Here is an 11,177-nt window from a genome sequence, read left to right as displayed (position 1 = left end):
GGGGGGGGGTTAAATAACACAACAACACAAAAGGGCGTCACCCAGATGGGCAGTCTCATTGAAAAAGGTCACAATGCTTGTGGCAGGAGCCGTGCCCTTTTAAAAGACAATTGTGCACCCTTGTCTGTCAATTAGCACCCTCACATTAGTCAAAAGGTACAGTTCTGGCCTCTTGAAAACAATACTTGGCTCAGTGGGTAGAGCAGGCACACAGGTACTTAGAGGATTATGCTTTGATGCAGAGGTCCAGGGTTTGAATCCAACCTGTGACAATTTCCTGCATATCTTCTTAAAAAGAGTAGATGTTGTTGTTTTTTACATTAAAGCGTGTAAAGATGTTCTAGTCGAAACCCCAAATACAAGCGTAAGAACCTAAAATGAGCATGACATGGACCTTTAAGGTGTGATGAAGGGGGAGATGAGAGACACAGAGCGGGGCGGGAGGCTGTTAAAAGCAGACAATCCCCTCCTGTGTTTAGCATTTCAAAGCATGCGAAGAACAGATGTCTTGTGGGTGAAAGCAAAAGTTAACTCCATCCGTGGGCGGTGTCACATGGCTATCCCATCCAGCCGGGCAAGCAAGGGGAGGAAAGCAACAATTGAGCAAAATAATAACCCTCTTCAATAAGACTTAAGATAGTCTCACCTCTTCCTCTGGGTTTCCATCGGTAGGGTTTATGTCTCCATTAGGTTGTCAGTCTCTGCCGCTGCTGGACAACACAACACACGTACGTCATTAGCTGAGCCCCGGGAAACAGTCCTGCTAGCTTGTATGTTGCTGTCAATGTAAATTAAGACTGTCTGTTTTCCTGACCGAATTTTACAATACAAAACAGATAAGGCAAGGCGGCTTCACACAGACACCACTATTTGACGTGTTCACTCAGGCGGGCGAAAAAAACGTACGTCCGTTAAGTTGTGTAACGTTAGCAGCTAACGTTAAACGCTGCTGGTTGTTGTTCATCTCTCTCAATGTTGACACAGCGGCGACACTAGCGGTTAGAGCCGAAGATCGTCTGCATGTACGATGGCTCACTCAGCACTCGTAGATACCGCTTCCGGCGTGGGAGCAGCGTCTACGCCGCCGCCATCTTGGGACGGAGCCTCTCCTCTCTCATGTAGCTCCCATGGCGCCATTTTAATGCTACGAAGCCATCACCTGCCGTTAGCATCCCATTCACTGCCATTCATTTTGAGGTCACTTTGACAGTGAATAACTTTACATCTGAAGCGTTTAAAGACTCTATTTGTCCGTTGTTCATTTATGAAGAAACACAACAATGTATAAAAGGCTCCATTACCTAGTAGCTCACGTCATGGGTCCGTAGCAGACGTTTTTATAAAAATACACTAACGAACCATGCTACTTGCTCTTGCATAGTCGACCATATTGTCAGGAGAAGCTCGCAGACAGTTTCGACTTACATCAGCGGTTTAGGTTTAATTACTAACGTTAACTAGCATGTTAGCTAGTAATAATTATATATATATATATATATATATATATATATATATATATATATATATATATAATCTATCCACACTGTAAAAATACTGTTACAAGTAAAAGTCCTGCATTGAAAATGTTATTAAAGTAAAAGTCTATAAAAAGTTGAAGTATTAAAAGTAAAGAACTCTCCTCCCATTGTAGAAAGAGTAAAGGATCCAACCAGCTGAGTGTTTAATGGTCTCATCATCTCAGCTGGACTTGTAGGCCGTTATATTGTTGCTAGGTTACTTTATAATAAAACATAAGATTTTATAAACTACATGTGTTTAGTGTGCAGGAATCTTTATGTGTAAAGTAACTAGTAACTAAAGCTGTCAGATGAATGTAGTGGAGTAAAAAGTACAGTATTTCTCTCTGAGAGGTACCGGAGTAGAAGGGTGTCTACGTATGATTCAGCGGTCAGACAAAACAGCAGCGGAGTGAGACCTCCTACCGTTTCGCTCCTCTCTGCATTCTTCTTTTTCTACAACTTCTGCTTCAAAACTCGCGACATTAACTCAATAGCACCACCTGGTGGCGCAAGCCGTGGAGCACATGGAAAAACATCAATAGGGCATAAAATAGGGCCTACCTATAGACCGTTAATATTAATGAATTATTAATAAATATACAGTCTATGGGCCTACCAACGGACATAACAAAGTTAACATAATAAAATGATGATGTCTATGGGGCCTACTACATTATAAACACTTAAACACATCACTACAGTAGCCTAGATTTAAAACGTAATTGCCTACTTATAAAGAAATTAAGTCACAAATGTAAATTGACATGTTGGCTGAATAACATTGAATTCATTGACTGACTTTTTTTTAGCGTTTTTCTCACAACTTTAATGAAAAAAACATTTTAGACACGTACTGAAAATGATGCCCCCGAGAGACACTAATTATACAAACTTATTACAACTAGTTTCACACGTATTTTTGAGCTATATTGTCAATAAACCTCATGTATCGGACAATATGAATTTAATTAAAGGAAGGCTGATAACAGAAGTTTTTTTTTTGTGATTGTTGGGGGCAAAAGTCCTTGATTATAGGCACGTTTTCTTAAAAAATGGGATGAAATATGCGGGATATTTATGTAATTTTATGCAATGAAATTGCGGGAACTTGCAAAAACGGAAGTTTGTCGTATAATTACGTCACAACGTTACCATGGCAACAGGGGGATGGCTGCTCCTTTTTCATCTTTCTGCCAAGATATTTGTGACTTTTTTGCAACAATAATGCAGGGATTATGAAATCATGCAAGCCCCGCGTTATTTTGCACGGTAATTGGCAATTTATGTGGCGAAAGTGAAAAAATGCAGCCCCCGCATAAATATGCAGACTTTGGCTTATTATGCGTTGAATTATGCAATTGCATAATCGCGTTTTTGTGAAGGAACTAAATGCTGCTGTTTTCCCGTCTTATGATGCCACTGTTTTGGGTATTTAAAAAAATATATATATTAATGATTTGCAATAGAGCAGACTCTGTTTTTTATGTTATAGCCATGCTTGTTTTGAATGTTTTAATGAAATATCTGTATTGACTGCATGATCATATCAACGTATTATGCGAGCCACATATTGAATGGGCGAGCCGCACATTGAGAAACGCTGTTGCAAGTGTATTGCGCCTTATCTCTTGTCACATGCGTTTCCATGACGACTATCCAAATGTATGCCTTTAGTGCCTAAAGAAAATGTGTCTTGCAAAATTACATTGTGCGGTTCTATCATATCCAATATTTCCTATCCAGTATTTCTAAGCAGATTTTCTATGCTGTATTCTGATACCCCCCCCCCTTCCCCCGTGCCACCCCACTTAAAAAATCCTGGAGTCCCCCCGTACTTAACCGGACCATACCCCAGTACTGCATGGGACTAATTATTACCCTGTGAAAGATAAAGCCCCGCCCCTTTAGAGATACCCCCCCCCCCCCCCCCGGTGATGACAGTTAGTTGCTATACTGGGAGGCTTTATCCATCCCGCTGTCTGAATCTGAACAGGAGTCAGCACAGACTGGTTTGGAGATGAATGATGGGGAAATGTAATAAATATAATATAAAACTGTAATCAGTCTCTGGTGATTCAAATGGAGCTGAGAGGAGACTTGACCCGGACTTCAGCGCTCTATTACTGCTGCTGGATCTGCATCCACTCCGGTGAGTGAGACGTAAAATCTCCCTCCGCAGCTTGAATGATCCTATTTACATATACATATAGCTAATGTTTTTATGATATTCCAACTCCTTTAACCTCTGTGTTGTCCTCCGTCTGTTTTGCCTGTTCATAAAGCATAAATCATCAGCCAGTTCTGTGTTACGTCTTCTTAACTAACTAGTTTTAAATTTAAATTTATTGTGATACATGTGATCTGTGTATCATTGTGGGACTGCAATCGCAAATATTGATAATATATAATTGTGTGTGTGTGTGCATGTGTGTGTGTGTGTGTGTGTTTGGGTGTGTCTGTGTTTGTGTGTGCGCATGTGTATGTGTGTGTGTTTGAGTGTGTAGGTGTGTGTGTGTGTGTGTGTGTGTGTATGTACGTGTTAGTGTATACTTGTGAGTGTGTGTATGTATGTCTGTAAATATGTGTGTGTTTATGTGTACGTGTGTATACGTGTGTGTGTGTCCGTGTGTGTTTGTGTGTGTATGTGTGTGTGTTTGGGTGTGTACATGTGTGTGTATGCACATGTTAGTGTATACGTGTGTGTGTGTACATATGTGTGTACGTATGTGTGTACGTGTGTGGTTTGGGTGTGTACGTGTGTGTGTATGCACATGTTAGTGTATATGTGTGTGTGTGTACATATGTGTGTACATATGTGTGTATGTGTGTGTACATGTGTGTCTTGTGTATGTGTGTGTACGTGTGTGTGACGAGATGTTGTGTGTCAGATGTTTGTTGTGATCATACAGATGTATTTTTCTGAGTGGTTTTTAATGTTATCTGTTGATTGTTTCTGTGTGATCTCATCTTATGACTTCACGGTCATCATACTCACGTCATGCCGTCGCCCATTAATATCTGATAATGGACACCTAGTCGGGCGTTAACCCTTACATAAACCTCATTTATATGAAAGTATATCTAATTAGTGATTAAAAAAAAAACAGAAATGATTATTTTAATTATTTTGACTAATAGTTAAGATCAGAGGAGCATACAGTACGGTATGGAACCATCAGTGTTATTTTGGGGCATTTTGGTTGAAAGAAAACCATAAATTTGACCCGAGGACAACATGAGGGTTATCGTCATGTTTTTGCAATATTATTCTAAATTTCACCAAAGGAGTACAACTTATTCACCTGAAGGCATTGAAAAAACGTGTTACTGAATATGCAGTAACATGGTATTAGATAAGGACTTAAGAGAGCTCGCTGTAGTCGGCAGTCAGCAAAACAAGCTACAATGTAAGTTAATAGGGCAACATGTGCACCTTCAATTTACCTTGGGAAAAGTGCTCGTTTTGCCACTTACTTATTTATTATTATTCTAATTGTCTGACAACATCATGGAAAGGATTTTTTGAGGAGGTTGACCTTTCTGTTTGAGTAAGATCCTTTTTGTAACATAAAAACATCTGTGAAATTGTGTTCACAAAACCCGACAGACTCCATGTAAATAAACAATATTATTAGCATTGTAAAACACACTAAAAAAGCTGACAGAAACAAAATAAAACTAGGAAAACCCAGAGAGCAGATCTAACGTTAGATAAACAAAGTGGTGGAGCGAGCTAGAGAAAGAACAGAAAGAGAGAGAGGTGCTAACATTAGATCAAACAGACTGGTCTGGCTACTCTGCTTGTCATTGGTCAGTTGTCAAAAAAGGCGCTTGACGTAGAGCAAGTTTTTTTCTTCAAAAAGACGCTCCGAGCTGCAGAAAAAAACGTTGGTGGTGGCGTATAGAAAAGCGCTCTGGACTTATTTGAAATCACAGTTTACTCCACAGGATTCTAATGTAAAACAGACGCTGGCGGCTTCAAATGTGAACATAGCCTATCTCGGTTTTTTAATACCTTAGTATTCCAGCAACAGGGTGCTCCTCCACTGCCAGGGCATCACCTGAAACATACATTTGTCAGTTATAAAAAGCCAATACAATCAAAAAACCTGGCATTACACACATTTGCACAGCCCGTGCTCTTGGCTCGCTGTTTTCCTACACTGGCTAATCCTAAATTGCTTGCCGGGCGATGCCAGATTGCTCGCCAGAGAATTCAAAGCTGTGCGTTCAGAGGCACAGACAGAAGAGGGAATGGAGAGATTGCTGCTCCTCTAAAAGTGAACACAGAAACTGAATGCTGCTATTACTTTATGCACTTATTGGCTCGCTCTTTTCTAATTATTGGCTCGCTCTTTTCTAATTATTGGCTCGCTCTTTTCTAATTATTGGCTTGCTCTTTTCATGCTTCTCCGTCTACGTTGGTCCCCAAGCCGTAGCCTGACGTGCAACTCTCCAAAAATACACGTCGCGGTCACACACTTCTCTCGGCCGTGGCTTGGTAGTGTTGCATCCACCCCCCCCCCCGACTCATCTCCTGGTTTTCCTTCTCCATAAACAATTGCAGATTTGAGTAGCGCATGCGTCACTTTGAGACAAGTAGCTAGCCTACAAGATGCTAATGTAATGTCAATACAGTAAAAATTTGGTTCACTGCTGCTACAAGTTAGCATCAAACACAACAAAGGCTGTCAGTTGAATGGCGTTTTAAGCTAACGTTAGCAACCAAACAACCATAGCTAAAACGTTTTTAAAATGACTGCTAGCTTAGCTACAAGCTAGCAATCAAAAACAACAAAGGCTGTCAGTTGAATGGCGTTTTGAGCTAATGTTAGCAACCAAACAAAGTTTTTGAAATGATTTCCATCTTCTGTTATTGTTTGTAATGAGAAAAGTTTATTATTCCATGAATTTCACAAATTTCCGAATGACACGTTATGTCGGAAACCGTTTAAATCTGAGCATGCATGACCCACTAACATTGGAGCAACAGTGACACTTTCTCACACAATGCCTTTATACTTTATGTTAATAAAGTATTGGGATTCTGATGCATCCTCCACCACTGATCCTTTAACGTGCAAGACAAATCAAATCCCATCCGACACAAAAGGTCAAACACTTGGGAATCCAAGAGGTTTTATTTCGAGCACGACATCATGACTCAGATGAGTGATGGCTGCCACGCACAGAAAACTTGGCTCCTGTCTCGATTTTTAAGTTCAATTATCTCTAATGATTTTTGCTTTACCCTGCAACGTAAAAATTGAATCAAAGTGCAGTAGATCGCAGTCTGAACGTGTGAAATTTTATGAACAATAAAGTTCAGGTGATTGCTTTTTTTTCCAGAGATAGGATACAGATAGGTCTATACTCACTTTCTTAAACGTAATGGCTTTTGGTTTCTGCAGAAAGAAAGGGGGCGTAAAGGGAAGAGCCCTTTAAAACCTTGGAAGGAGATGAAGGTGAAGAGATAACTCAGATACAGCGTGGGGGGGGTTAATAAGGAACTAAAACAGCATGAAGGACAACAAAAATGTCAGTACTGAGCACTGATCCAAAGAGTTATTTAAAATAGGCTGCTTTATCCAATGTCCTAACATTAAAAAATTACGCAAGCATATAATGCTGCCACGGCAGAAACCCCCCCCCCCAAAAAAATCAATATCACATTATTACGTGAAAGGTTCACTGTAACAAGATGTTTTTCACGCTATAATAACATATTTACAACATACATCAAGAACATAACAAACATACATGTTATAACAAGAAAATCTTGTTTATAGAATACACTATTTATCTATTTATCACCTACCAGACACAAACACACAGACACACACACATACACAAATCTGCAGAAAGTTTTTGACAATACAGGAGAATAATCCTTTAACATGAATAAAGACTACATTTGAACCATAAATTGTTCATAAAAATTCACCAGAATGCAGGTAGTTAAGTGTTTGACGCGCATAATTATGAGGGACTCCCCCCCCCCCCCCCCCCCCCCCCCCCCCCCCCTGTAAAATACTGACTCCTGGGCAGCGGCTCTCGGTGTCAGACACCTACGTCTGTATGGAACGCACCGGACAGAGCAGCAGACTTTTTGCGTCACTGACAAACGCCAAAGGCACCTGACCAAGCGTCCGTATTTTAAGTGATTAGACTGAGAATGTGTTGCCCCCCAATGTTATCTGTGTGATCGGATGAGTGATCTCTCTCTCTCTCTCTCTCTCTCTCTTGTCTCTGTCTCTCTTGACAGCGCTGGCGGAGGACTGGACGCGTGTTCACACGGAGGACGAGCTCTTCAGGAGATTGTTTCAGGGCTACAGCAAGTGGACGCGTCCGGCCCGGAACATCGCCGACGTGGTCATCGTCAAGTTCGGCCTCTCCATCGCACAGCTGATAGACGTGGTGGGAACACACTCACGTAGCCTGTTTGCATTAGGGCTGCACAATATATACACTACCGGTCAAAGGTTTGGGGTCACTTAGAAATTTCCATTGCACTCCATTATAGACAGAATACCAGCTGAGATCAGTTGCATTGTTTTTTTAACCAGGGCAGCAGTTTCCAGATTACATTATGTGCTGACATAATTGCAAATAGGTTTGCCAGTGTTTTTCTAGTTAGTTTTTTAAAATGATATCAGATTAGTAAACATAATGTGCCTTTGGATGATTGAATGAATGGTTGGTGATAATGGGTAATGTAGATACACTACCGGTCCAAAGTTTGGGGTCACTTAAAAATTTCCATACCACTCCATTATAGACAGAATACCAGCTGATCTGAGTGGGGGGGCTGATTTTTAATGCAATATCTACATTACCCATTATCACCAACCATTCATTCAATCATCCAAAGGCACATTATGTTTACTAATCTGATATCATTTTAAAAAACTAACTACTATTCTATACTATTCTACTATACTATAACTATTCTGTCTATAATGGAGTGCAATGGAAATTTCTAAGTGACCCCAAACTTTTGACCGGTAGTGTATATATATATATATATATATATATTTTAATTTTTTTTATCATCATCGAAACATAAACTGCCGCAATAAACACATCGCAAAAGGCTGCGACATATCGGGAAAAACACTCCGAGATTTCTTTGTGTTAATTGAAGGTATCAGCAGAAAACTGCACTTTAAAATGTAACTGTCATTATTATTTAATGTGCTGCCATTTATCAATTTAATGTAGAATTTGTTCAATAACATAAAATTACTTTGTTTTAAATTCAACGAGCAGTTTGTTGTATTTTAGCTGAATACTGAAAGCACCAGAATTGAGAGCACTTTAATATCTGGTTATTAAGTTATGGTTATCGCGATATTCAACAATGTTATTGCATATTTTCCTCATATCGTGCAGCCCTAGTTTGTGGATCCCAAAAACTGACCACACCCCTTAACCCTAGTCTCTTTCGACCAAGCAACATTTGTTTTTCTGGGTCAAAATTTGAATTTTGAATTTATTTGGTCATCTTTTCAACAATTGTGACGCTTTTCCCAATCCCAAATTTTTGAAAATGGTTTAAATTAGACCCAAGGACAACAGGAGGGTTAAAAAAAAATATCAACCCTATTGTTGTTTCCTTACTATTTTGTAATTTATAAGTGATTATTATAATATGTAAGCATCTAATAATATGAGTAAATTCATTTTAACCCCAATGTGTTTGTCACTTTTTGTTAACGTTTGGCTCCAAAAACAGGATGAGAAAAACCAGATGATGACGACCAACGTGTGGCTGAAACAGGTATGGAAGAGTGGTGGAAGAAGTATTCAGATTTTTTATCCTTATATATATATATATATATACACACACACACTAATATAATATTTTTTAAAGAAACAATTCGCACATCCAAAATTTCTTCTGTGCAGGTGCGTTGGAAAATATCAACCACAAAGAAGAAACATCCTGCACTCCACTCTCTATTTACACCCACCGAAATTGATAAAAGAATGTTGGAAACAGTGACAAGTGTCGAAAAAAGTGAGACAAAAAATTGTGAAAAGCGAGAAAAGTATCAAAAAAGTCACCAAAACATAAAACTTCACGACAAAAACATCGGAAAAAGTGACAGAAATCGTTGAAAAAGTGACAAAGTCATTGTACCAAAACGTTTTCTGTAACTAAACGGTGATGCTATAGCAAGAGCAAAGTGCAGGATGTTTTCCTTTTTTCCCAGTATTGAAACTTTAAAACCTATAAATACCTGTGGTTGAAACAAGATTCTATTTCTCTTTAAAACGGCGTGTGTTGGCAGGAATGGACGGACTATAAGCTGCAGTGGAGTCCCTCCGACTTCGACAATGTGACGTCCATCAGGGTGCCTTCTGAGCTCATCTGGGTGCCGGACATTGTGCTGTACAACAAGTAAAAAACACAACACAGTCCGTCACACATTTAACACCAAAACATCTGCACAAATCCTCCTGATTTTACAAGTTTAGATAAGCTAGACTTTAAAGAAGAGAAAATCTTTCAATAGTTAAAGGACAAAAACACAATTTTCAAAAATGTGGCCCACACAAACCTTTAACCATGAAGTTTTCCTATGTGTTTGTGTGTAAGTGACTGATGGGAACAACAACCTTTGACATTAGTCCAGTATTAAGTGAGATCGTTGCAGTCAGCAGTGGGGAAACAAGCTACAATGTAAATTAATAGGACAATTGTCCAGCTTGTTCACAAAAGTGCTCATTTTGCCACTGACTGGCTCAGATTAATATCTAAGTGTCTGACAACATTTTGGTGAGGATTTATAAGGAGGTTGACCTTTCTGTTAAAGAGTATGATCCTTTTTTTAAACTTTAAAACATGCGTGAAATTGCATTCGCCTAACCCACCAGACTCCATCTAAATAAACACTAATTTGAGCATCAGAAAATACACTTTACTCAAAGTTGACAGAATCAAAGTAAAACTATGAAAAGCCGTTTTTCGGTCGTTTTTCCACTTTTCCTACCATCACAACTCTAGTCTTGGTTGAAATAGACACATAGTTCACAGATTTACACGTGAAAATATGTTGGCTCTATACACGCTAGAAGTACTGTTTTTTTAAATGGTGTCTGGTGGTTTTAGAACTAGCGACCTCAGAGCTGTTTCTGGAAAGAAAGGTCTTCCTTTTAAAAAAGTCTATTTTTGTAGGGATCCTTTCCATAATGTTTTTAGACACTTAGAATGATAATCTGAGCCTGTCCACTTTTAGTGGACCAAATTGACGATGCACATTTGCCCCATAGGGTTACACTGCAGCCCGGTCTGTGGCTGCCATTAACAGCGTTCACGCTTAATACTGGACCAATGTCAAAGATTGTTGATCTTATCAGTCACTTACAAACAAAAACATAAGAAATTAGGGTCCAGGTTAAAAAATCCGGTAGTTAACCTGTAATGATTTTTTGTTAATAGTCATTGTCAGATCTATCTCCACAGTGCTGTAGAGTAATGTCTGGCTACACCGCGGATGCATTCTTGGATAGGAAATGGTTAAACATGGTTAAATGTTTAACCAAGTGAAGACTTTAGTCCTACTTTTAAGACTTGTTTCTCCTTGGCTCCTCATTTGTCATCTCCGGATACAAAACTTTGCCGCTGTCATAGCCGATTATATCATATGTGGC

The 11,177-nt window shown here is 39.3% G+C and overlaps 2 protein-coding genes across 6 annotated transcripts in view; one reads left to right on the top strand and one right to left on the bottom strand.

Annotated features, from left to right (window-relative positions):
- Positions 1–11,177, bottom strand: part of als2b (alsin Rho guanine nucleotide exchange factor ALS2 b) — a 90,412-nt gene that overhangs the window by 57,414 nt on the left and 21,821 nt on the right. For 3 of the 5 annotated variants that reach the window (XM_032506476.1, XM_032506477.1, XM_032506478.1), the window contains exon 1: positions 647–1,008. In XM_032506476.1, the coding sequence (XP_032362367.1) occupies positions 647–666 (20 nt within the window). In that variant the 5' untranslated portion in view covers positions 667–1,008. Of the gene's footprint in view, positions 1–646; positions 1,009–5,535; positions 5,582–9,763; positions 9,914–11,177 lie in introns of those variants that run through there. The other 2 variants (XM_032506474.1, XM_032506475.1) reach the window with 2 other exon arrangements.
- LOC116674255 (neuronal acetylcholine receptor subunit alpha-2-like) lies at positions 3,502–9,831 on the top strand. The gene is made up of 4 exons (XM_032506856.1): positions 3,502–3,669; positions 7,786–7,937; positions 9,256–9,322; positions 9,815–9,831. The coding sequence occupies exons 1-4, from the start codon at positions 3,600–3,602 to the stop codon at positions 9,829–9,831; spliced, it is 306 nt and encodes a 101-aa protein (XP_032362747.1). The 5' UTR covers positions 3,502–3,599.

Source organism: Etheostoma spectabile, chromosome 24 (genome assembly GCF_008692095.1).
Source record: "Etheostoma spectabile isolate EspeVRDwgs_2016 chromosome 24, UIUC_Espe_1.0, whole genome shotgun sequence".
NCBI classification, from domain to species: Eukaryota; Metazoa; Chordata; class Actinopteri; order Perciformes; family Percidae; genus Etheostoma; species Etheostoma spectabile.
The sequence above is the reverse complement of the archived record's forward strand: the minus strand, read 5'-3'. Positions and strand labels throughout refer to the sequence as shown.

What these genes read in the sequence shown, in the direction of transcription:
- LOC116674255 (XM_032506856.1), top strand. Translation starts at nt 3,600, where the DNA reads ATGGAGCTGAGAGGAGACTTGACCCGGACTTCAGCGCTCTATTACTGC. An exon ending in CTGGATCTGCATCCACTCCG is followed by an intron (nt 3,670 to 7,785) that starts GTGAGTGAGACG and finishes CTCTCTTGACAG; the next exon opens with CGCTGGCGGAGGACTGGACG. An exon ending in TCGCACAGCTGATAGACGTG is followed by an intron (nt 7,938 to 9,255) that starts GTGGGAACACAC and finishes CTCCAAAAACAG; the next exon opens with GATGAGAAAAACCAGATGAT.